General features: G+C 38.3%; 1 protein-coding gene across 2 annotated transcripts in view; it reads right to left on the bottom strand.

Annotated features, from left to right (window-relative positions):
• raph1a (Ras association (RalGDS/AF-6) and pleckstrin homology domains 1a) overlaps positions 1–27,940 on the bottom strand; it is a 65,755-nt gene that overhangs the window by 27,082 nt on the left and 10,733 nt on the right. For both annotated transcript variants that reach the window (XM_084122114.1, XM_084122115.1), the window contains exons 2-4: positions 19,713–19,770; positions 1,065–1,184; positions 548–650 (exon numbers count right to left, since the gene is read on the bottom strand). In XM_084122114.1, the coding sequence (XP_083978240.1) occupies positions 548–650; positions 1,065–1,184 (223 nt within the window). In that variant the 5' untranslated portion in view covers positions 19,713–19,770. The remainder of the gene's footprint in view (positions 1–547; positions 651–1,064; positions 1,185–19,712; positions 19,771–27,940) is intronic.

Genomic DNA, 27,940 nt, shown 5'->3' with positions numbered 1-27,940 from the left:
TATCACGGTTTCCACTAAAATATTAAGCAGAACATCTGTTTTCAACATTGATAATAGTAAGAAATGTTTCTTTAGCAGCAAATCAGCATATCAGAATGATTTCTGAAGGATCATGTGACACTAAAGACTGGAGTAATGATGCTGATAATTCAGCTTTGCAATCAAGGAATATATTACATTTAAAATATATTAAAATAGAAAACTGTTATTTTAAAGTGTAACAATATTAACATGAGACTTTTTTCAAGTCGAGTTTTGAACAGTAGTGTATATAGTCCCTCATGAGGTCATAATGACATTAGAATGTAAAGCCCCCAATTAATTCAGTGATTGGAGAATATGTAGGCCCTTCTTCATGAGATAATAATGATTTTTAGGGAGACAATACATAATGATTCATAATGATCCTTGTGTAGTCAAAAATTACATCAATAATTTTGGAATCTATAGCCCCTGCCTGAGGTCATACTGATATTAGAACATTAACAATATAACATTGTCAATAATAATAGAATATTTTGTAATGTAGAGTGTATCCTGTGTATACCGTTGATGTTATAAACGGAAAAGCGGTAGGCCATGTTGGCCATGTTTGTCTCTTGTCTGAGAGGTGCTTTCTGCACCTTCTCTGGTCTCCCATCATCTAGACTCTAAAGACGACAAGACAGAAAAAAAAGAGTGATGAGACTTCACATATACAGTAGTTTCACCTGTGTCAGTACTGTTAATAAAACTGTAGAGGGATTTCAGGACTGTCTGATTAATTTAGAAAAATACAGATTATCACTGATGTAATAAAAAAAAAAAAAACAGAATCAGATTATTCTGTCATTCATTGTTAATACATTTTGTTGCATAACATTTAAAACTAATAAAAGAAGCTTAAATAGTAAACCAAACTGCATCTATGAGGATACTGCACAAAACAAGTTCTTCACGCTGCTTAAAGCCTCATGAGTTGTGACATCACAGATGTAATCTATACTGACAACCATGTGTGAAATTACTAGCATCACTGCACCTACAGGACACAAATTTACAGGTTACAGGTCTCTCAGCCTCACCTTTGTGAGTTTGTCGAGCTCTCCGAGCCATGCTCCAAACATTTTGTCCAGGTCCTGGTCCTCTTTATCGCTGTCCTCCTCTGCAGCGTGATCTAGCTCATCATCAGAAAACTGCTCCATCTGAAACAGAGCACAGGACTGCTCAGAACTCATGGGAAATTAGACTTTCAAAAGGTGATTAACTCTATTTTAATCGCTTCTGTAGACATCAGTGTTTATCCAAACTAGTTGTTCTGTGATAATATTAATATTTGTAACACAGAAATAATGACACTGTGATGCTGAAAAGACAGTGTGTGAAGCTGTTTAAAACATATACATCAGGGACGTTTCTTCCAGGGAGGCAGTCCTTCCTTAAAAAATTGGATGAGAAATAATCCAATCCATATTTTAAAAAATAAAAATAATAATAATAATAATAATATTAATTACAAAATGTGACATTAAGTAAATGAACACTGTCCAACAGCAACAGCAGCAGGTAGACTTACAGCGGGAGTCCGCATCTCTCTTGCCTCCCCTGAGCCCATTGATTTTTAACAGACCCCCTAAAGCATGCGGTGGGTTTGGTGGGGGGTAATTGAGAATTAATAGGGGAAAGTCATGTGAGAGGAGGCAATGCCTCCATCGCGCTAATTGGATATGACTGGTTATGACTGGTTTGTGTGATAAATCCCACCTCTTGTTCTCGTGCGTGTTAGCGAATGAATTGAATGAACAAAATTATGGCATTAATGGGAGGACTAATTAAAAAGTAAGTAAACAACTCAGTCACTTAGATATCACTGCTTTATGTCACGTCAAAATCAAACCTGAAATGGCTGAAAACATGATGACTGGGGATTTTAGTGAGCAACCAGCTTGGTGAAAGCTGTACATGTTTCAGAAAAAAAGAAAATAAAAGCACTGTCTATCAATGAACATTTGACAGTCGTAAATTTGACATATGACCCTAAAACATGCTGCTTTCGTTGGGCTCTAATGCACATGTGTTACTAAAGCCTCAGATTCAAAGCTTCAGATTTAAATCATACACTGCCCTCTGCTGGCCATTAGGACACATTAAGCCTGATACTGCATGACAGACTTCACAAATTAATGTTACTCAAGGCCAGTGTTGTCACTACAGTAAATTATGAAGTTCTTATGTAACATCACAAGCCCGAGTTTCCTTTGAGCTCAGCATTCAAAGTATGAAAGATTTATCGATAACAAGAATCCTGTCATGTAGAATCTAACACTAAGCAGGACAGATGGAGACCTGGTGTGTGTGATGTACACATCTGAATATATCAGTGTGTCATCATCATGTTTATATCAGATGGTTTGGAAATCATCCTCTCCCGTTGTAAATGGTTTTGGCAAGCTTAGCAGCAATGCATTTCAATGGCTGTTATTAAACAGAGCCATTAAAACTCTCCAGTGTCTAATGTTTCTGTACCACACATCAACCCTCATATGATAACACACACTTTAAAAAGTAGTTTCACGTTTATCTGCTAGCCTCAATGAACAAAATAAGCACTGTTACACTGTGCGTAACAGAGTAAGAGTAATCCTCTTACATTATTAAAATTCCTCTCAGGTACTTTGGTCTGAAAATTTGCCGTCACTGGTGAGGAAACCTCATGGACCGACTGTACCAGGGCACAGAAATCTCCAACGTAACCATGTTACGGGGGGAAAAAATAGACATGGGCTATTTACAGTAGTTTTGTTGGAACAGTTTCCAAGCCAGACGTTCTAAAGCCAGCATTCAATAGGTTATGTATGTACGATATGCAGGGGGGGTCATTTGCAATCTGGCAACCCTGTAATTGTGGGTCAGTCTTTCTCAAACATGCAGAAGGAAACTGGCCAGTGGGATGATGAAGTGTTAGCCAGATGTTCCAGAGTTTAGATCTTCATCAGAACAGCCGGCAAGATCATTAGAGATGGGGACCAGTCCAGAGACCACCGCAAATGTCTTAAACACCAGCACAGCTGAAAAATGATCAACATCACTACAGTACATGTCCAATGAGTACATGTCCAATGAGACACCTTAACAAAAACAATCTACTATATTATCACGCTATCATTGTATAATTTGATATACATCACAGTTCAAAAGTTTGGGATCGATAAGATTTATGTTTTTGAAAAAAATATTACAATTTAAAAGAACTGTTGTCTATTTGAATTTTCAGCATCATTACTCCAGTCTTCAGTGTCCCATGATCCTTCAGAAATCATTCTAATATGCTGATTTGCTGCTTAGGAAACATTTATTATTATTATCAATGTTTAAAACAGTTGTGCTGCTTCATATTGTTGTTTCCAATAGAGCAGTATTTATTTAAAATATTTAAATATTCAATTTAATGCGCCCATGCTGAATAAAAGTATTCATTTATTTTTCCCCTCCAAAAAAAGAAAACCTTACTAAAACCCAAACATTTAAATGGTACTGTATATGATGGTGTTGATTAATATATATATATTCATATTCTATGCTTAATGAGGTAATCCAATTCACTTTAAAGAATGTCATGGTACGTCTCCATTAAATAAAAAGAAAAAAAAGAAAGAAAAAAAGTCCAAAATGTTAAGGTATATGTTAATCTTATACAGTATAAGAGCTGTCAGCTCATGGGGATCGGGGTTCGATTCTGGCCTGGGTCAAATCACAACCCTATTCCTCCTCTCGCTCAGTCTCTACTTTTCTGTAAATACAGTCTAAAAAGCCCCCTAAAGCCTCAAATATAGAGTAACTGGTTCGTGCTAAATTCTAAACACATCGGTCTCAAGTTTCTGGAAAGTTTTCAGATTCAGATTCCACTTCTCGCATGTCCTCTTGGCTCGTTTCCACGGCCCAGATCTTCCGAGCTATATCAGCAATTGTTTATGTTTAATCTGTGGAGAGAGAGAGTGAGCGAAACCAGGGAGAGAATTAAAGGGAAGCGGTTCGAGAAGCTGTGCTACAATTAGCTCCCTGCGGTTAGCAGCCCTGTGATTTGGGCCTGGGCTGGCAGGCCCGGGGTGTGGGCCGCTCTGCGTACGGTACAGACACCCAAACTGTGGTCCCTGCTGACACACACTGGAAGAAGAGCGAGCGAGTATGCGTGTGTACATGTGACAACAACATCATCACCAGCAGAAGGTCTGTGATCGCACGTGCTGCGAAGTCATGCCACGGTAGTCTAGTCTATTAGATGCTGGACCGGATTGCTTGGCTCGCACCTTGTCCGTTTTATGCAGATCCCTTCTGGAGAGACAGCGGCCACGTGTAGCGTCAAGCCTGCAGAGGAGGCATCTGTTTCCCATCACTGCCTTACACATTCCACACACAGCAAGCTCTTCGCTCTGATGGAGTAAAGCAGGCGCTCCTGTTGCCTCCTACACGGGAGAGCTAGCAGCGTTAATACTTATTAAAAACAGCAACATGTGTCCTACCAACACTGCCACGCTCTCGCTGGGTTCACATTCTGTGAGCTTCTTGCTTTCTATTTCAGATCCCTTCAACATAATTATCATCAAAGGAGATTTTAAAACAAGCTACTGCAAGTGCACCATTACCTAGATGCGTCAACTAGAAACAATGATGATTTCAGGGTGCTGCCGTATTTTCCGGAAAATAAGCCACACTGGGTCAAAATGTTGAGAGGAAAAAAAAACCTGACTTATAACTCACATTACATTCAGAAAAAAGTTCACAACAAATCCTTTAAATTTAACGGTATTCAGAACATAAACAACATTTATTATAAACGCCAAACCTAAACTGGAACTACCGGTGTGTGGGAAAATATCTTTGGCTTATTCAGCATGAATCCAAATGTGCATGTTTTATGTGCTTAATTGCATTACATAGATTGCTTCAGAATGCAAGTTGCAGCATGTTTCAGATGATTAATTTTTTTTTACTTATATTACGGGAAAATACTGTACTTGATTGGTTGCTGTCGAGGAGTACCTAATTCAGGGGTGTCCAATCCTGGCCCTGGAGGCCCAAGGTTCTGCAGAGTTTAGCTCCAACTTGTCCCAACGCACCTGCCTGAAGGTTTCTAGTAATCCTGAAGACCTTGACTTGCTTGTTCAAGTGCGTTTAATTGGGGTTGGAGCTGAACTATGCAGGATAGTGGCCCTCCGGGAGCAGGATTGGACACCACTGGTTTAGTTACTGAAGAGGGCTCCCGATACTACAATGGTGACAGACGCTGTACTGTCATCTACTGACATGGATCAGCATGATCATCTCTGAGTTTAATGTCAATTACACTGATACTAGTGAAGTTTTAGAGCTTTAGTTTTATCTGTCCAACAACAACAAAAAGCAACTCAAGATTTTCTCTATCATCAAATCTTTCCACCTTGTGTATGTCGTACCAATGTTTACACTCGTTTTTTTGTCTTTCTGTCTGGCTTCAGATATGTTCTATTTCTTCGGCCATACAGGTACTGATTTTCCATTGGTAAAGCACTATAATAAGTGTTTGTGATTGTCTAACTTTAGCTCTTCGCATCACCAAACAACAGCATTACTAGCGTGTCTATAGACACAGCAGCCAATGAGTGTAAGGATTCTCTATGACGTTTATGTCCACACATCAAATTCAACATAACATTTACCAGCTTAGAAAACATATTTAGTTAAGTGGAAAAAAATAAACAAGTAATTATAATGAATGGCAGTTTAGAAGTTAATATCATTTAAATTTGATTTTGAACTGATAACAAATCATAAACGCAATGGAAACATTCAATCTGAGGGCATGTAGCTGTGCATGTGTGTAGGAGGACAGTCTGATGTGAACAGGAAGTGTGCAGGATGTAATGGATTCCTCATCCCCCTCGTGACTTGTTGTGTAAGCCATCCCTCAAGATGAGAGCCACGCCAAACTTATACCATGTCACAACAAACACACACTCCCTAAAGCAGTTCATCAAAATTTGTGATTCATTGCGCTCAATGACATTTTAGATTATGTAACTAACAGCCCATCAAATTCTTAACTGATCCTAGGTCAAAAAACGTAGAATAGCACAAGCACAAATCTCCACCCAAAGCTGCCATTTCATAATCAACCAACCTACCAGAGGAGTGCCAGAGGAATCCAGCATCTATCTGAGATGTGGATTTCCAAAGAACCCTGATAAATGAGCAGCTAAATCCTGAAGAATGAATTTAATGGTGATAACTGTTGGGCAGCTCCACAGATGTGCTGTAACGTGCTGAAAATACCAGTGCATTTACTCAGTGATGCAGTCTGATACCACTGGATGGCAGAAAACCGAAAGTCAAACAGCCTCAAAACTCCTCCCCTCATTTATCTGATTGGGCGTTCGCAATGATTCCTGGGTAGGTAACTCGTGTGGAGTGTGTGAAAGTGCGGGCTTCGCCGAAGTCCGCATCACGGGCACCAAAGTGGCGCTCGCGAGCACACTTCTGAGCGCTGAAATGCCAAATGAGACACTCTACGGACTCGTACACTTGGCGAGCACGCGCAATTTAAGGCCACGAGACCGCGAGTCTACATTAAGTGTGCCATTTGGGATCCAGCCAATGTATTAACGTAATATATATATATATATCTTATATATCTTTTATATATATATCATTATAGATATATATTATATAAAGATATATATATATCTTTTTTTTCAACTAGCATTTTTTAACAACACTTCTCAATGTTACAACAGCCAGATATGCTTGTATTCTCAGATGATCTGTCTTTCCCATGATCCTAACTTCACGCTGTTTGCAAATGGACAACAACTGTGTGAATTGTGCTTCCCACTGCCTGACCTTATAATCTTTGATCTCTGGGTCAGAGGTCAGTATGTGTGATAAAAGTGGCCCATGAAACCCTGGAGTCTGGCATAACTTTTAAACTGGGAATGCTAAAGACACTAAGCATCAATTTACACCATTATCAATCCCAACAGTGAGAGCTTAATAATGTAATTTAGAGTGCATTGCTGGGGAGTTTGGGCCTGTCAGAGGCTTTAAGCTCAGAGTTAGTCTACTCTAAAGCAGCCTGTTAAAAATGGATGCAAGGAGGCTTTGAAGTGGGGTTGTGACCCCTGTACATTCTTCACACAACACATGGCACTGATGGCAGGTCTCATAGAAAGAAAGTGTGTGTGTGTGTGTTATTAATGAGAGTATGGTAAAGCCAGGAAAATCACAGATACACTGACATAAACCACAGACTGCAGCTCATCAATGCATCACCACATTCATCACCTGTGAGTGCATCAAATGACCGTACATACTCACAGTTCTAAACATGAGTCCACAAACGGGTTATATTAAATGGGTATAAATCCCAATAAAGAGTATTGATGCTGAAAATTCAGCTTGGGCGCAGAATACGTTTGCCCACCTATCTAAATGTAGGAAAGACGGTGAATAAACCCTATTTCAAAAAACGGTGGAGTGTTCCTTTAACTTATGCAAAACAATATGTAACTTACTGTAACAGTTATAAGCTTGGATTTGCTGCCATGTTAAAATAAATTGGCAGTGACTTCCAATTAGTCAGTACTACCCTGCACCCTTCAGAGTGCTCATTTCTTAGTGAGTGTGGCATAGGGATCCTCACTTTCAAGTGGAATTTCCCCCCAAATTGTGGGTTTATTTGATTAAAAGCATTCCTCTAAAATCATCAACATTACCTTATGTGACATTTGGAGGCAACAAACAGCTTTAACAGAAAGTGTGCATGAAAGCTTCCAATTATACGCCGACATCCAATGAATTTCCTGAAACATGACCTATGTATGAAAATTCACAGTCTTGGAAGGAACTGTGGACACGTGGCTCAATCCAAGCAATCCTTGCCCTTTTGCATCCATGCAAACCTTATCCAACCCCAACTACTAAAACAATGAGCTAGCAGAGGTGAAATTTACATGAGAAGCCAAACGGAAAAAAGAAGGAAAACATTAAGGGAGACAACTAAAGGACGGGTACAGGACCTGCCAAAAGCTGGACCTGCCAATAGGATTGTGCTTTTGAAAATAATTCTATTAGTTGACTGAGTGGTCACGCATATGATGTAGTCTGTGTAGAAATACACAGTTTACCATGGAGACTGAAGTATGTATAACAAGTTTGAACTGTGATGGTAAAACCTGATTAAATTCTGTAGAAACCGTTAGAGCAGCATAATGCAACATTGGCTAGTTCCCACTTACCTGGCTTTCAGCAGATCGGTTAGAACTTTCAGGATAACTTTACATCACCTAATTAATATTCATGAGCCAAACTGATGGTTTATATTAAATCCCTATACATTTCTGTTCTATAAAAAAAAAAAATGTCAAAAACGTTATGAAAGTAGAAAAACCTATAATCAGTGCATTTAGAGAGTAATTTCCATTCACAGGTCCAGCATTGATCCGATACAGATGTGGTTTATTCCAAAAGCTCAGAGCTCTGTGTCCTTGGGGGCTGCTTCAGTCTGCAGATCTCTGGTTTATTCACTCCAACTTCAGGAGCAATAAAGATACAGAGATGGATTTGGTTTGGTTTGTTGTTGGGCTAAAGTACAGTAACCCTATGATGCCTGGGCCTAATTACAAAGAAGCATCCACTTCCTTGAGGAGCACAAGTGGAAATGTTCCTCCAACCACACCACCAACTCGAGTTCAGTGCTCTCAGTAAGCATAGGGGAGCATTGAAGAGCGTTTTCCCACGACTACGACTACGGCACAGCTGTCATCCTCAGGGATGGGTGACTTGGGACACGACCGCAGTAAGCTCCTCGCACGAGGCAGATTCCAGCTGAGCTGTGGTGAGGATACAAGCAGAACGTCAAGGCAGAAAGAAACTGCTTCAAATAAGATCCAGATTTTCCTTCATTCCCTCTGCCTTCATCACGAAGAGAAAAACAAATGTACTCGTGGTGAGGACGAGCTGGCCTCAGTCGTCGTAGGAAAAAATGAAAATTAATCAACAAGAGAGTCCAACTCTCAGCTTAATATTCCAGATGTGAACGAGGGAGCATGGAAACACACAAACACAACACATTCTCTCGATTGCGTACAAAACCACACACAAAAATAGACCAAAAAACATCAAACTGGGGGGCAAAACGGTTGAAGAGTGAGGTTATTGGGTACACATTCAAAGTTTGAAAATATTAAGCTTTTCCTCCCTGCATTCCTCTCATTTCCTGCCTGTTTATCTCCGTTCTTTCTTGCGATTAGTGATTACTCCCGAGAGTAAGCGAGGAGTGTCAAAGGCAGTGAGCCCAAGACAGTCTTCTGCGTAGTCAACATAAACATTACCAGGGCGATGTTTAGACTGAAGTTAAGGGCACAGTGGATTTGCGATTAAACTGTCTTCGAGTAGGCCCTTTATAAATGTTCAAAACAAAAACAGAAAGAAAGAGAGAATACGAGGAAAAGAAAGGAGTTTTATCTCTTTTCAGTATCAAAGGTAGGTCCCCTGGCAAACCACTGTGTGTGGACACCCCCCCCCACACACACACACACACACACACACGCATCTAGAAGGGGACCGAAATAGAAAAGCAAATCTTAAGAGAGGTTTGTGGTTCTCACGGGCAAATAAAAGCAAGTGACAGCACTATAAAGGTCATCACCAGAGATCAAGGATAAGTTGACTAAATAAACATTGGAGAACATTCACAAAATTTAACCAGAAAGACTGTAGTAGGGTCAATGACAAGAGTGTTCATAGTAAAATAATAAAATAAAATAAAATAATCTTAGGAAACTTAAAAGAAAATTAGAAATGAAAATTAGAAGTTACAAAAAGGTACTAAAAATAACTAAGCATATAACAAAATAACTAAAACTAATTATAAAAAAACCAATACTATAAATAATATAGTAAATAATACTAAAATAAATAATACTAAAATAACACTGATCTTGACACACATTTTTATGAGGGTCTGCACGCGGTCCTCTCAATGAATGTCGCTTCCTGTTTTAGGTTTCTGCATGTTGGTCGCACCACATGACTGATTTGGTGGACAAACGTTCTTCAAATACTAATAATCTGTGAAGCAGTTTTCTTAAAATTCATTATTTCCTCTAAGAAATAATAATAATAATAAAAGATTATGCAATCTTTACGCCAGACTTCCATGAAAAGGTTTTATTTTTCAGAATTTCATTCTTTGGCAAGCCTTCTTTCCTTCATTCAAATTTATCACCCTGACATTTTTTACTTTATGCCCCCCAAAAATATCAGAATTACCTTCCCATCACAAAAGAGCTGTATTCAAGTTATTGTATGTATGAAATGAACTTTATGGTATTTTTGAATAAATTAATAGATTTAGAAAAACAACAGCACACAACAAATGAGACCAGACGTAACAGCTTTCAATGGTAAGTTGGATAAAGTGCATGACACATGGTGTCCTGGTAGTGTGAAAATCAGTCTCCTGCTCAACAGATGGCCCAGACTAACATAAATCATCTAAATCAAGTCAGCGCAGGTTGTCAGAAACCACATACAACAGACACACTGAGGTACAGGGATGCTGGGACTCAGCCAATGTCACTGTTTCTGGCACAATCCCTACATATGGGAGCGATCATAGGCTGTATTCACACTGATCCCACAGCACTGCTATGGCACTGAGATCCTTAAGCATTATTAAAGCAGCCATTCCTTCTACAAGACAGACTGAAAAACAAAAGTATGCGTGTGACTGAGTGCCACGTTGTGTTCGGGGAAAAACAGATTGAAATGTGAAAGACGAGACTGAAAAAAAGAGCAAGAATCCAGTTGAGGATGTGTGGTGGAAATGTTTAAGACCTCTCCAGCGGGAGCATTTTATCCAAGACTGATGGAATATGTCCTACTGAACAGGTCTGACAAACAAAGTCATGATTGCCTTTCCATTTACTGCACAGGGCCCGAATGGTTATTTCCACTACTTTTTTTTTTTCACTCTCAGCAAAAGTTTACATTCGATGCCTCGTTCTTGTGAGCTCTACATTCCAGTCTATGAGATCAGCTGCTCCAAGTTCCAGTACGCTAGATAGATACCTAACTTTAGTGTGTCTTTAGTAACATATGATGTTCTTTCACACAGGCCTATAGATCTTTGTCAAAAGCTATCATTACAATGCCAATTTGTCATCAATGTAATAACTTGCATTTTAAGACTAAGAAAAAGAAGCAATGAATCTGACTTTTAGCCTCCATGGCCTGCTTAAAAAGCCTCCAGAAAGACATTTGGAGGTCTCATTCAGATCCGGCTCTATTCTAGTATGGAACATCCACTTTTTTTCACTGATCCAATCATCCACTGATCCAATCAATTCCTGATGAGTAAAGCAAGTTCTGCCCTACATTTTTTTTATTTTTTATGAAATGTTCAATTTCATTCTAAATTGGATTATTATGGATGCAAAACAAATGACTAAGAAAGTTGCCACTAAAATCAAATCAAATCAACCCTGAATGGTTACTAAAAGTCTTGAAGTGGAAAATGTTTTTTCAGAAAAGATTTGAACTCTGAAGACTCTTATCAAGGGTGCAAGGCTCAAATCTGGACAAGGACCAAGTGTACAACCTTTTTCACTGGGTTCAATTGTGGCTATTCATATTTCATGACCAATAACAAACAAATTGTTGAACTAATGATTCGCTATCTGCTACTGCTAGTCAGAGGCAGCTGGTGTTAGCAGACAGGCCTTCTATTTGGGCAAACATTTCAGAAATTGAAAAGTTTTGTTCATAAACTCAATAAAATCAGAGCCAGAGTAAAAATGACACTGGAAATCCACTGTAGGAAGACAGACGAGGTAGATAAAACTGGCCATTGCTCTGGGCGGCTCTTAAGTCACACTCATGCCGTTATGTAACCATGTGCTGTAATTGCTGTGTTCAATTGCTGTGTAATGTACCAGCCCTGTGTAAAAACAGTAGCCAGTCTACATGACCTTTCTGAGCTAAAGACAGAACGTGAAAACTGTCTCGCTCCCACCCGAGCTACACCCATCACATATCCGTCACTGGACCGCACTTTTCCGTTAAATAGTTCCTGGACAGAATTACACTGAGGACTCAGTGTTTCTCAAGCAAATTCTGGAAAACACTTCAAAGGGTTGTGTGATTATTCATGGCTACTATACAGTATGTGGAGGATGTTTTTAAATACTCCATGAAATCAATATTTTGTGGCTTTTAGTCCATACTGTATGTGCTAGCTTTGAGGTCATCTGTATACTTGTGTACTCCTTAAAGTTGATCAAATTAATGTTTGTCTATTTAAAGTTAAGCAATACTTTCTATTTCAGGAAAACAGACCAAAAATATCGATGATTTACATTATAACTGTGAACACAGGCTATAATCAACTAATCAATCAACCAACCAACCAACCAATCAACCAACCAACCAACCAACCAATCAACCAACCAACCAACCAATCAACCAACCAATCAACCAACCAACCAACCAACCATCCAACCATCCAACCAATCGCCTAGGCATTTAATTAATATGCCCTGCTCAAACCTTTTGTTTCAATTGGAAATATATCAACACAGGAAGATAATAATGATAATATATTTTTAATAAATGTCATGGGTTTTTTAAATAAATGCACACACAAGCTCAATATCTGTAAACAAAATTAAGTGCCAAATCAACCAAACTCTTTGATCATACATTAATTCAGTATGTTAATCAGGATTCAGTATAAGAAAAACATATCCTCTTTGAAGATGTGGAGTTTATTTTCCTACGGAATGCACTCGATTAGATGTTTATAAAATTTAAGTCAGAGTCAAATAATATCTCAGCGGCACCACAAAGTCTCCATTGTTTATTACATCCAGAACCAAGTCATTCAATCACAAAGCAACATCTAGAGCTCAAAACAAAACCTTGTAAGTGACCAGACAGATAGTGGAGCTGAACAGGAAGAATGTGAACAGATCAATTAATTTGTCACACAACACATGTTAAAATGTTTTTACGCTAAGTACAAAACTTGCAGTGCAAAGCAGAAATCTGTGATGTCGCCGCTTTCACAATGAAGGCATAAAGAAACCCATGTGTCAATTAATTCGGTCCAGGACTTTGACTCTTAACTAGTTACAGGTTTAAATTTGCTGCAGACTTGCACAGATGGCACTATTTGCTACATAAAAGCAAGAATTTCAGTGCTCCTTTCCTGGAACGAAGAACACTAAATCCTCCGTGCAGTTCCCTTCTCACTGCTCTCATTATTGTGAAACTATCGTCAATGTTTCCCAACTTGATGCCACTGCAGAGTTCCAGAGTCTGTACTAAAATAACCTTGTGAGTTAATAGTAGGAGAAGTGTATTTTCTCAGTCAGATCTGCCATTCTTCTGTTATTTCCACATCTCAGACCAGGATAAACAAAGAGCCATCCAATACTTTCCCTGGTCAAACGCCTCTCTGAGGCTCATGGGAGACCATGGTCAAACGCCTCTGTGAGGCTCATGGGAGACCATGGTCCAACCTCATGAAGTCATAAACACAAACACAAATCATTTAACAGCATCTTCACACGCGAACGAACAGCAACAAAACTTGACATGAGGCTATAATTTGGTTCAAAAGACAATAGATCCATGATATTTTACAGATGATAAATGTCCATTAATTTGGTTTGTTTGGGTGGGAGCATGTACAAGTGGTTCATTTGCCAAAAAAAAGATGAAAACAATGAAAAGAGGACGATCCTTTCAAACAGAAGCTATGGAGAGATGAAAAGAGGTTGTTTCCTGTGTCTCCACAAGCAGGATATGGGTCATTAATCAATGGTGTGTGTGTGTGTGTGTGTGTAGGAGGGTAATACTGTTGAATTGTAGATAGTCTAAATAGCCTATTTTTGCCTGTACCGATAACAATTTTACTTCACAAGAAAATCAATACAGTAATAGGTATACAGGGATTTTTGTTCAGAAATTTGTTCCTAATGCTTCAAATTATGGCTGCACGACACTGAATAAAAATTTGATATGTGAGAACTTGTTAAATGTGATATTCGATATGCGATACGATTTTTAAACACTGATAATAATAATAATAATAATAATAATAATAATAAATGTTTCTTGAGCACCAAATGAGCATATTAGAATGATTTCTGAAGGATCATGTGACACTGAAGACTGGAGTAATGATGCTAAAATTCAGCTTTTCCAACAGGAATAAATTGCATGAATAGTTTGTGTGTTTATTTTAGTTTAATTTTAGTGCTGTGTTTCCAAATTGCACATTCATATTCATGATCCTATTAATTTTTAATCATAGTTCCACCCCATGATCTCACCTAGGGACCCACAAACCCATGGGCAGAACCTATTCTAATCAATATTCTCAGCAACAACGACCCTTATAACAGAAATATCAATCCCACCTTATTGCAATAAACAAAACATCCTTCAAAACAAATGGTGTAGATACTAAATATGGGAATCCACTGGACTGGGGATAGTTTGTGGTGTCTGGCTGTAGAACAGCTGCCTGCCCATGACCAAATTAAACACTGGAACCAAAGCTAGACTAAGTATTCCAACCATTTGTCTCGTCAATCACGTGGTCAGTTCACATTAGTAAGAGAGCTCCGGGTTAAGAGGAGGAGGAAAAAGAAAAAAGGTCCTAACATCCTGCAACAGAGTGACAAAGCATCACTAATGTCATCATTCACGCACAACTGAGTGCTGTAAACGGGAGACATGCATAGAGACTCCCTACGCGGGCTTGGCAACACACACAATGGGACAGTCTTCACACACAGCTCTGCCAATTAGAAGCAGGAGCAGAAAGAGCAGAGGATCCTAAACAAACTCCAAATGAACAAATTAGTTTGCAGATTAGATTAGACTTCCTGCAATCGCGATATAGAGGTTAGATGCACATGCAAGCTCAGATCAGTTCAACTCATCGAACTGATCATTACTTGCTAAAATCACAGCCAAAAGCACCAAGCAAGATATTTAGAAAGGATGCAAATTGAAATATTAAATGGAACTCTTTATGCAAGCATTATGCAAGACATGCAGCCTCATAGGCCTACGCTCATGTCTAGAAGCCCCTGTATACATCTCAAGACCCAGAAGGGTGTGGCGTCTGCCAACGATTCCCCAGACGTCACAACCAGCACAGATGCTCCAGTTTTCCAATCCCAGCTGCACAGTAACAGGGTCACACCTGATAATGCACACGAAATACAAACAAGTGCTTCAAACCTTACCAAACCGAAACAGGAAGTCACTCTTTAGGTTCACTAGCTATAAAGTCACAAATTGTCCAACACAAAGTGAAGCAGGAGCCATATCAAAACCATAGCTAAGCCTCTCTTATGTCAAGGCCATATATTTAACCTCTGGCATATGGCTAAGGCATAAACTCTAGCTGAGATAAAAGGGGGCAACACTGTCTGCCTCGGGGCACTTAGAGATACGAGGGGCTCTACTTCAGTGACGGTACAGAGACAGATCAGAGGCAGTCTAGCTGATGCTACCATTAAATTTAATGAGTAAGAAGAAAGAGGGGTTTCCGCAGTGGACAGTGAATAAAATTATAGATGACAATTCTGGTGCAGGACAGTCCAGCTGAGACTCCATTTACACACAGCAGGGGGGTTTGTGTTCATCCACAGAGACATAATGCGCCACACTATGAATCAATACTGTTGCCCAATCTCTTTTCAAGTAAACCCACAGGGCATTGAACATGGGCCAAGCTGGCAGAAGTGCCCATGCACACATCACAATGACCAGCAGTTCATCGACAACAACGCAGAGCCTAATTTTAAGTTCATGCAAAAATGGCCCAGAGCTGGTCAGAACTGTTTTCAAATGTAGATCACTTGCCATGCTACACTGGACACATTTAATACGGGTAAAGAATGTAGAGGGCTTTCATTTGCAGCAAGAAAGCAACCGGAACAAATGTATACATTTATTGGACAAAATAACATAATATAATATAATATAATATAATATAATATAATATAATATAATATAATATAATATAATATAATATAATATAATATAATATAATATAATGCACAGGAAGGTGAGAGACATTGAGTTGGAAGATAAAAGCACACCGCAATCCTCCATTACGTGCTTTCCTGTACAGGTAGGTGTACTGACATCATTCCATCACTTCCTGTACCCACTTGCTCTTTTCTTATCTCCAAGAATCCAGTACAGTCAGAACAGTCAGTTTGTATGATGCTGAAAGGTCAAGGTGGAACAGAATTCAGTAGAATAAGTCTGCTAAGGTCAACAGCACTTCGGGATCTACATTTGAAAGAGCTCCTGAGTCAGCCAAAGGTCATTCTTCCAAATAGAAACAAAGATATCTGGTTTGTACATGTTATGAATAGATCAAAAATATCACACCCTTTCCAGAGAGCTGCATAATAGGCAGACACACTGACTGGCCCTTGAAAATGAGACATTTGGATAGGCTGACCACAATTTAGCCTAGAGATCCTGGAGATCCACCATTGTTTCAGGCCGTAGTGCCCCATAAATGGCAAGAGTACAAAATAGAAACTATTTTTCAAGAGATAATTCAATTTTAGGAAATCTTCATCCATTTCAGGAAGTCAAACTAAATAGCTTTTTATCTATTTTATATGGAAATGACATAGGGTAAAAAAAAGTTCCAGATTTAGCCGTCACTCAGTAGAGACAAGCTACCTGTGTTGGTTTATTACGGTTAAATTTATAAACATACATAAAGAAAAATATTTTTGGTCTTAGGTATTCTTGGACCTTGTTATTGTTATGCAACAATATTGGATCAAATATATTTTCTACAGTGAACAATGTCAATTCAACAAATTACTTAAAAATTATGACAATGTTTATTTTAACTGTTAAATCAACAAAGAAAGAGCAAGACTTCTTAAGATGAGAAAGGTTTAAAAAAAAATCATAATCTTAAGGTGTTCCAGAAAGATTTATGTTAATTGTGAATTTGTGTATTGATTTGTGACGTGAATTTGATATTCATCTCAATATTAGAAATTTTATCTAAGATATCTAAGGTCCTTTTCCAAAGTTTTCATGCATTTGTTGCATAAAAAACAATCAGGTAACACTTTACAACAAGGTTTCATTTGTTAACATCAGTTAATGCATTAACTATACAATTATATACAACTATACATTTGTACAGCATTTATTAACCTTTGTTAATGATACTTAAAAAATATATTTTTCATGTTAGTTCACAGAGCATTAACTCATGTTAACAAATACAATTTTTGATATTTAAAATGTATTAGTAAATGTTGAGGTAAACATTAACTAATTTGAATAAATGCTGTAAAAGTATTGTTTTTTTTTTAGTTTAAGTTGACTAATGTTGATAAATGAAACCCTGTAAAGTTTTAACAAAATTTAGTGCCAGAGAGAGTGATCCACGCGATTGGGTCGTGTCGGCGTTACGTAGCAGCTGAACTCAAGGGCTGCAATAACAGACGCCAAAAACAGCACACAGTGGGACAGTACGGCTGCCCGGCCCGGGAGCAGAACATACTTTCAGATTCTATTTCCATCTAAACCTAAACAATTAGAAATGCAACACCTTTGCGCAAGCTGTGTGGGAAGCTCCTTCTTCGGCATCTGAGGAACTAAAAACATCTCAGCTTTTCTTCAAGGCTACTGACATTGATTTCGTACTCCTCTGACAGCCTTTACCAGTGAGTCATGTAATTACAAAAAACAACAAAAAAATAATAATATTAAAATATCTTTCTACATTATGGAAAAGTGCAGTTTAAGTCTGATCATTTTACATAATTTCCACTAGGCACGATACATCTTGTTCCTCAGACAACTGGTCCAGACACCTAACACAGAGCCAAACTCCAACACTCCACCTTTCCCTCCACCTCACTGATGGGGAAAACGACACTTTGTGTAATTATTGTTCTAGGAAACATGAGACTGTAAAGTCTTTGCTCGTGCAGTAGTGGGGCCCCAGGGGCCTGAGGTCCTCTCCTACTGTCCCCTCTCATTAGCCCTGAGCTAAAGCAGGCGCTCGAGGAGGTGACCACACTTCTGCGACTCCCTCTGGGATCAGACGTGAAGAGGCAGCAAGTGAGAGGGTGGATGGAGGAGAGAAGCACTGAGGTTTCCTCCAGGCGGGGTTCGAGGGGTTAATGATAGCGTGTGGAATGTACGGTAGGCGGCAGGTCTCAGACCTGATAACAGGGCAGACGACACACAGGGATGTAATTCAGGAACATCAGAGTCCCGGAGGAGAGACTGTCTACTGTTTCCACACATCCCCACATGCTTTCACTTTTCAAATGGAATTACCAATGCAGACAGACTCTGTGGCGAGCACACAGGAGGATCCGAGGCTTAAAGCAGCGTTATTTGAGATTTCGCTAACTTCAGGGAGGTTTTAAGGGTCGCGTATGTCCACGGACGTTATGTTCCTTTCAAAACATGCATCGCGTGTCTATGGAAATATTCCGAGTGTTATTGAAAAGTACAAGGAATGTTTAAAGAAAAAGCCAGTCACACAAGTGGGATGAGAAAGATCATAACTTTGTCAAGTTCGTTGTTACAACCCCATTTCCAGAAAAGTTGGGACATTTTGTAAAATGCAATAAAATAAAGAATCTGTGATTTGGATTGTCTATTTTGAAATGTGTGTTCCAGCCACCGAAATCTAAATACAAATCAAGTTGGTCAGTGAATATATTGGAAATCTTTTCTTTGTACTTTTGTCAGTTAAATAAAGGTTCAAGAGAATTAACCAACCACAGATTCTTGATTTAATTGCATTTTAAAACGTCACAACTTTTCTCGGAATGGAATATAATATTCTACTTCTGATTCAAAAAGAAAATTGAAGTTAAAGATCAAGTGTGTGATTTCTGAACAACTAATGTCATCAAATTAAATTGTATTAGTTTATGATTTTCCAGGAAATCAAGCTATGGTGTTATTACGCATAGTTAGGCATGCACCAATATTAAAGTTATGATGAGATGATGGCCGATATTATATATTTTTTTGTCAAAACAAATATGACACTAAAACTAAAACAGTTTAAAATGCTTTGAATTTAGGCAGTATAAAAAAAGGATGAAACATGGAAAAAAGAATGAAAAATGGACATTCATTTGAGACTTGGCAGCCAAAAACAATGTTAATGTATTAATGTATTATGCACGATTAATATGTGGTTATCAGCATATATTAGAGATTTATTTTGAATTTTATATATATATATATATATATATATATATATATATATATATAGTTGTAATTGAAATTCCTCAACCCCCATTGCAAATCAGGTTTATTGGCAAAATTTACAGACATCCAAGGGAAACCACTTGAAACATTTGTTGTGTTGAGGTATTTCAATTACTTTTGTTTGATTTGTTCATAGCAAACAGCTGAAAGTCTGTAAATGTTTCCAATAAACCTGATTTGCAATGGGGTTTGAATAATATACATACACAGTATAAGACTGGAAATAAATCTCTAATATATGTTAATAACCACATAATAATCGTGCATCCTTACATACGGCAGTCCATCACTTGAGATAGATTATAACAGCTAAACATTACACACATTTATAAAATATTTTGGCAAACAAACAAAATCATTCAATCAGCCAGCTGCTTTTAGTGCTGTAAGCTTACCTTTGGTTCTGTGGCAGTGCCAAGCTGATTTCTGAAGGGAATAGGGTCCTCAATCAATCTGTGAAAAAGAAAAGACTAATTAATTTGTATTCTTAATTAATTATAAAGTTGCCCTTGCCCATTATTCACTTAAATCAAATAACTACAAACCAGTCCACTTTAACCATCAGATCTGCAGGTTAAGAATACATTATGCAGCTGCTGTACCTGGAGTGACAATGCAGCCCTGGCAACATTGAAAAGTCAAAGGGAAGGATAAATGCAGCCAAGCAATCTGATATGACCACAAAGTACTGGCAAAAAGGTTGTTTATTGCAACATGGCGCTTGTGGTAATGACAGAACCTGAGCTGTTCAAAATGCTTCAATATTCCAACCCCAAGATTCAGTTAATGCATAATGCACATATAATGCAAGCACAGTAGTTGTAGTACCATAAGATAAAAGCTCTTACAGAATAACATTTCAAACAAATTGAAATCAACTGATTGATCCTGTCTCTGAGAAGTCTATGAGATCACAAGATGATGTTGACATGGGGATGGTTTCTAATTTAAAGCAGAAAAACACATAACATGTCATTAACTAAAGTTAAAACCCTTTGTATTTTGCTGTATGTATAAGGGAAAGATTATATGAGTTATGGTTTTAACAGTAATGATTTTAATAGAACAAATATTTACTGTAGTCTCCCAAATAATGGGATAGTTCACCCAAACATGAAAATTCTCTCATTGTTTAATCCCCCTCATGCTATCCATGATATATATGACTTTTAGGAAGATGTTTAGGTAAATAATCACTCTCTGTGAGTCCATATGGCATGAATGGGTGCCGCTCTGTTGACGTTGTGACGTTAATAAAAAATAAATAAAATAACTTAATAAATGTTGAAATGAATAACTAAATACGATTTATTGTTGCAGACTAATGCTTTCTTTGTCAAAAAAGCATTAAAGAAAATAAATGTGGCATGTCATAATTTGACACTTTAAATATAGAGGAACATGTAAGTTATATAAGAAGCATAGCATGTCACACTGCCGGACACTGCTGTCATTGCTTGGCATTTCATGTCAACAACCCAATTATTGTAAGTATGGCTGAGGATCTAAGGCACAGATTGTATACAACACCTCAGATATGTTTTGAAAAAATCCTGAATATTCCCTATAAGGTATACCAATGGCTAAATATTATTAAAAAATAATAACATATTAAATGGTGCAAGAGACCATAATGACCCTAAAAGGTCATTGTTACCATTGGATTAAGCTTTAGTGCCTCACATACTCCAGAAATGAAGTTGAGTCAAATCAACACCATTCCACTATAAATAAACAGTCAACTGTAGTGGTGTGTGTGGGTCAGTGGGTTAGGCTATTTATACATGGCGAGTGGGGCCGAAACGCTTTGATAGACTCTCACACACCCTTCTTCATGTCTGCTACACAGCTGTTCACTAGACAACTGTTCTGGTTGAACTAAAAAAAAGACTATAGCTGCCTCTGTTAACTTCCCAGAGTATTATTTATACATTCATCTTCCAAAACTAAACATAATGAAATATGCCATAAAATATGCCAAAAATATGCCATAAAAATCTTAAGTTAAGCCAATCTAAACCACTCACCAATTCACAAACGTACTTTCTGCGCACCCAGTGAAGAAAATCACAACCATTTGCAATTCAAATTCAAGGATCCGCTCTCAGCGGCAGGAAGCCACATAAAGCCTAATGTTATGAGCTTGTTACATCTCGTTCATACTGATGGCAAGAGAAACAAAAGAGTGATTATTATCAGTGTGACCTCCTCCACCAGTGGCCCGCATCCTTCTGTCCATGCAGATGAAAACTGATACACTTCCCTTTTCTAATGATTAACAGCTGAGCAAGAGAGAGATATGATGCTGCTAGGAGGACAAGAGCTGCAGAGCACCATTGCAGTACACAGTTGCAGTTTGCTGCTCTGAATGGCACAGGGATGAAGGGTTGTGCCGCAGGACATCAGAGGGGAGCAACAGAGCCTGTCGTACAGCATCAACACAAGCAGTGAATACACACTGACTGACCTAATACTGCCTCACCGTTTGCACGTGACCGCACTAGTGAAAGGATGTCGTGCCATAGGCTGGTTTCATTCAGAAAAAGAGAAAGACAAGCGATATATCGGCCACGATATATGGGCCTATGTTCATTTTCTATTGTTATCGATATCGGCCTGATAAGAAAATTTGGGCGATATATTAAAGCTGATAAATAATGGATTATTTCCTTCAGCTGAGACACTTCAGATGAGCACTGTTCACCATGATGGTTTTGAATTGCTTGAAATATGATTGGAATAACTTAAAAAAAGAGAAATACAGTTCATGTGCAGTGCAAGTATGTCAAATAGGCTACATAAAATTATAATGAGAACATTATAATAGTGTGCTTGGGACATGGATTTTAATGGTGAGACGTTTGCTTTTGTAATCAAGCTCTCAAAAATTATATAAAAAGTTGGATTTAGATTTATCGGCCAATATATCCGTTATCGGCTTTCAAATATAAAGAATTATCGGTTATCGGTATCGACCAAAATGTTCGGTGCATCCCTAAAACTCATGCTTTTGATAAAAAATATAAATAAATATAAAAATATAAAATAAATAGCTATTTTTTTCCAGTGAGTAGAAGTGTAATGCTATCACATCTTTAAGTAGAGCAGCATGATTCTGGATAAATCGAGAATCGGGATTTAGTTTTTTTTAAACAGAGATCACGATTCTTAACACACAACTAAAAATGTATGACAAATATTAATTGCTGAATGATTGCTGAATCTGAATTAATTATTTAAAATCGGCTTGAATGAATGGTTGTGGCGACAAGTGTATCGCTATTTGACAAGTGTGTATCATTTTAAACATTTTTAAAATAAAGGTAGTATTCGTTTAATACCCAACACACCTCACAGCAATTCATAATTATTTTAGGTTTTGCCAAATTCTTTTGAATTCGTACAAAAATGTACAATTTTCTCATGAGATCCAGGTTGGTGATTATGAATGAGTAAAAAACAAGACATCAGCATTCTACAGACTGATGTTTAATAAACAGTCACAGCAGCTTATACCAGGTCATGCTTGTTTTCTTTCACAGATGAAGCAGGCAGCTGTGTGTATTTGGTGTATTAATGTTTGTGTGTATCTGCAAGCACGTCTCTGGCCCTACAGCTCTCATTTCAAAGTCAGAGCTGTAAAGAGGAAGCCCCGCTCCCCCCTCCGGGCAGACACAGATTAAAAGAGGAACGGGGGGAGCTACTGACAGCCTCTGACTGCAGCGCCAGGAGCTTTAGTGTGTCACCTGTCTCTTCAACCTCCAGGCCTACGTTTGGAATTGAAATAATTAACCTGGCAGAGCCTGTGAGCTGCTGGTGGTGTGGAGGGATGCAGCGGAGACCGAGAGTCATTATTAGGTCAATAGGACTCGTAGAAGGAAAGGACCAGAGGCCATGCTATGGCTTTGATGGGTGTTTAAACGATGAAAGCCACTGTACGCTCTCTCTCTCTTTCTCTCTGAAACCTCAGAGAAGAATTACCATCATCCATTCAAGAAAACACTCTTAAGCATTATAGCTAGTGGTGGTAATTAGAACTCAAGCAGTTCACAAGAGAGAAAATAGAGCACTGCAAGTAGTAGGCAATCCACTGCTTTTCAGTGTACAATCTATGACATCTCAGCAAGCAATGTTTGTATGCAATCCCAAAAACTATTTCCATGAGACAAAATGTAAACTGTATTTTAAGTGCTTCAAGCAATCCACATTTAGGGAATTCTGTCATAAAATATTTTTTGGAAATCTAAGCACATTCTTAGATAGGTCACTCTATGACAGAGGGCAGGATAACTCATTAGCGCTATTTGCTAAGGCAATTACTCATACTTATTTTTGGAAACCCCAAAGTCTACTTATAAACACAAAATGTCTGACCTAATTTGCGGTGAGTACGATTTTTTTTTTTTTAAAAAAATAAATAAATGGCTTCCACAAAAATATTAAGCAGAACAACTGTTTTCAGTATCGTTAAGAAATGTTTCTTGAGCAGCAAATCAGCATATTAGAATGATTTCTGAAGGATCATGTGACACTGAAAATTCAGCTTTGCCATCACAGGAATAAATTACATTTTAAAATATATTCAAAAAGAAAAGAGTTATTTGAAATTGTAATAAAATTTCACAATATTGCTGTTTTACTGTATTTTTCATGAAATAAATGCAGCCTTGGTGACTGGTGAGCATAACAGAATTCTCAAAAACCCAAACTTTTGAACAGTAGTGTTACATATTTTTTCTTAAATGGTCAGACTTATGGTTTTAGTCTGGCAGCCGGATTGGTAAAATCGGTTTAATGAATGCAAGTATCTTACATTAGCCACTGACTGAGCACATTATGTGAACATGTGACTCATATTAGGGGTGTGAAAAGGCTCTAGTCTCATATGAGACACACACAAAGTAAAAAGGAAAGAACGTGGTCCATCTAGACTCCATTTCTCTGGCCAGTGACATAGATGAACATACACACAAAAATATGACTCAACCACCACCCACTACGACCTCCAACAAATCTCACACAAAAGCCTCTCTGTGTGCTTGTCTTTTATGGGAGAGTTATGCTTTGAGTGGCCCAACTCCCATGACCACATGTCAGACTTTTCTACCCAGAGTGTCCTAAACTGGGCCACATGGACAGAAAGACAGTCACACCTTCCCTGAGAGTTAGCAAAACCGGGGCGTGCTTTGTGTTAGTGTGGCCAATGATGAAAATAGCAGCAGTCAATAAGGATACACAAGAGACAATCGCTTATACATTAGATCATAGCAGGAAAACACAGCAACAAGAATGACCAGTGTTAAAATGGAGCTGGTGGAGAAACAACACAAAGCAGGAACAATATTGGTAGCAGCTATTTCCTCCAATACAAAAATAGAACCGTATCCGGAGGTTACGATGTTATAGACTAGAAGAAAGTAGCCAGCATGTACAGACGGGAAGAGTTTCTAATGTGCATCAGCAGAATGTTTCGGTATCTGAGTAAAAACGATTTCAGTTTAAATGTCATAAATGTAAAGACTCATAACCAACAGCGATCACTTCCTATTTTTCCCACTGGGAGGGAGAGAAAGCATGAGAAGATACCTCATCCATATCGATCTCTCTGCAGGCCGCTGGCCTTTCCCGGAAATGCACTGTGATCTCAGTGCACTGGGATCTGCCGGTAGACATGGGATGGCGGTGTGTGTGCGAGGCATTATTCCAAAGCATCTCTCAGATTTAGTCAGCTACATAGTAGGTACCTCACAAACATGTCCACTATGCACAAAGAGATCTGCAGATAATGTACATTTGTCATTGACATTAAGAACGTCCATTAAGGCCGGGACACACCATCGGGACATTTTTGAGCGTCGGTTGGCTTAGGTTTTTCAGTGTGTTCCATACCGTTGGCTCCAGTCGGACACCGTCTGGGTTTTTTGGGCCGATTCAGCATGTTGAATTGGTGTCGGGCCATCGGTGAGAGAGAGAACTCTGATTGGCTGTTCAGCTTAGCGAACGAGCCAGTGAACGAGAATAAAAGCAAAAGTGATCAAAGCGAGCAAAGAGGTCAAGCCGGTACAGACATCATCTGACCTGAGCATTCGAATGCATGAATATTTTCATAATAACATGCCGACTGGAATAAAGAAAGTGATCAGCATGATTTATATTCAAAATGTTAAGCAAGCATTGCTTTGTTTACTGTGTTTTGGTGTGTTCAAGCACAGCTTTTTGGCCGAGACGCAGTCGACGAGAGGCGACAACAGTCAGCTTTCATTGCCACTAGTCCTTTGACGTCAGCTTGGTGTGTCCAAGGCTTTAGAGCAGGGATGTCCAATCCTGCTCCTGGAGGGCCACTGTCCTGCAGAGTTTAGCTCCAACCCCAATTAAACACACCTGAACCAGATAATCAAGGTCTTACTAGGCATTCTAGAAACTTCCAGGTAGGTGTGTTGAGGCAGGCTAGAGCTAAACTCTGCAGGACAGTGGCCCTCCAGGACTGAGTTTGGACACCCCTGCTTTAGAGGGTTTTTTTTTATTTAGCTGTATCAGTCATTATTAAATAATGAATTGTGTATGCATGCTCATTCTCATGTTTTTATATTTAGATTTCCTTGCCATTATCAAACCAGTGTTGTTTTTGTAAACTATTGATATTAAATATCATTTTCAGTAATTGAAATAAAGCTGAAATAAAATAAAATATAAATATCAGATGAAAAACTAACTGCAACTAACTGAAATAAAATAAGTTGAAGCACTAAAATTATTAAAATAAAAACAGATAAAAATTGAAGCAACATTTTAGAAAGAAATTTAGACATTTAAAATTTTTTAAAAGCAAATAAAATCACATAAAATTATTAATTTAATTTTAACAAATTTAAATATAAAAAAGATAACACTAATAATTTATCCTTGTAATTTAACTAATGATTTTAATTTTACTAATAATTTTCAGTGTTTTCTTTTTAATTTATTTAGACAAAATAAAAATAATGATCAGCTTATTGGTATCGGACAGAATGAAAAAATTGTTTCATCCTCAGCATCATACACAAAAAAGATGAATATAGCAATGAAAATGAAAGCAAAACACAAATGACAAGCTATTCCATACGAGGGAACGCCTTAGGCAGGAGTGCTGAATACCCATCATAACTCCACCAGACCTGCTTTGAAATTCTATCCCACAAATTCATGAGCCATCTCTACTTTCACACCGCAGAAGCAGTCTTTATCACATTTATACACACAATGGTGTGTGTATGTCTGGGTTTAATCGCAGAGGAGCTGATTAGTTTCTGCGCACCACGGTTGGCGCCGCTGGAAGGTCAGAGCGATCTGATTCAGAACACACACATGCTGAAGCACGCAATAGTGGAAATGTTTCAATGCTGACATGGTATCCATGAGCCAAATATGACAACAGTGAACTATCCCTTTAAGGCTTCGTTGTTGCCATGCATTCTGAGATTGATATGCAAAAGGCATGCTTTAAAGTGTACTCAAAATTTACATTGGCAGTTGGGAACACACCTATGATACCATAAAATTCTGCCTACACAGGCAGCTCACTTGGTGTGAAAGTTGAAAATCTCCTTATATCCTGATAGCAATCACTCTGTTATGCGGCCTAAATGTATTTTTATAAATATATGTCGTCTGTGGAAGGCGTAGGACCATAGGATGTTCGTTCAATCGTTGCGTTCGGTCCGAACGGTCCTATGGCATGTGTTCCCTGTCGGTCAATGTGTGTTTGCATACCACAGCGCAGCCTGTTTACGCAGACATAATAAGTCATCAGCACGTTCAAGTACACTGTGAAGACAGAGCAAGAATGGCAGGCAAGCAGCAACAACAACCAGACTCTCATCGTGGAACCCCTGGCATGCAATAAATATTATTACACACTGACAAGTTTTGCTAGCTAAACAAACCAAAAACTTGCTGCATATAATTCCGTTTTTAAGAATTTTTTTACGTTTGGTATTGTAGTACTGTTAATAACTGTACTATAAAGTTTTCTCTAAAATTATAAATATGTCTATGGCAGGGAGGGTTGGATGTACACTTTTAGTGCTATTAGGCTAAAGTTAGCATTTTCCCAGATGTACTACTGCACCTTTAAGTTAAATAGTAAATTGCTAGGTTTGCTGACCTATTGTATGACTGAAACTGAACTCTCATCATTACATTTAGGGATCTACAACAGGATAGCCAATGCTGCACATGCTGCTACATGACTTGGACAACCCCAAGAGGAGTTTTATCTAAAGGCCCAGTCGAGTGGATCAGATCCAGATTCAAAATCACACACACAAGATTTACTCTTAATTTGTACTTTGTCTCATGAAATTCCCAAACAGTAACAAGCCAAGAAGTGATGGCAAGATATGTTTTTTGCTGTTCACATTTGAGTCGCAAAATAATTATTAAAAATTTAATTAGCACAAAATAGTGCATTTCAACTTGCCCGTACACACACTTTCTAGACAGACACTTCACCTCCAAAGCTGAGAGAATTCTTAATGTAAATTATATGGAAGTGGCTTGGGTTTCTTAAAAGCGATGAAGTGCTGATTAGGGGCCGGTTCACACAGAACGCATATTTGCGGGTAAAAGCACAAGCTGATCA

Source organism: Abramis brama (genome assembly GCF_963993115.1).
Source record: "Abramis brama genome assembly, chromosome: 8".
Classification (NCBI taxonomy): domain Eukaryota; kingdom Metazoa; phylum Chordata; class Actinopteri; order Cypriniformes; family Leuciscidae; genus Abramis; species Abramis brama.
The sequence above is the reverse complement of the archived record's forward strand: the minus strand, read 5'-3'. Positions and strand labels throughout refer to the sequence as shown.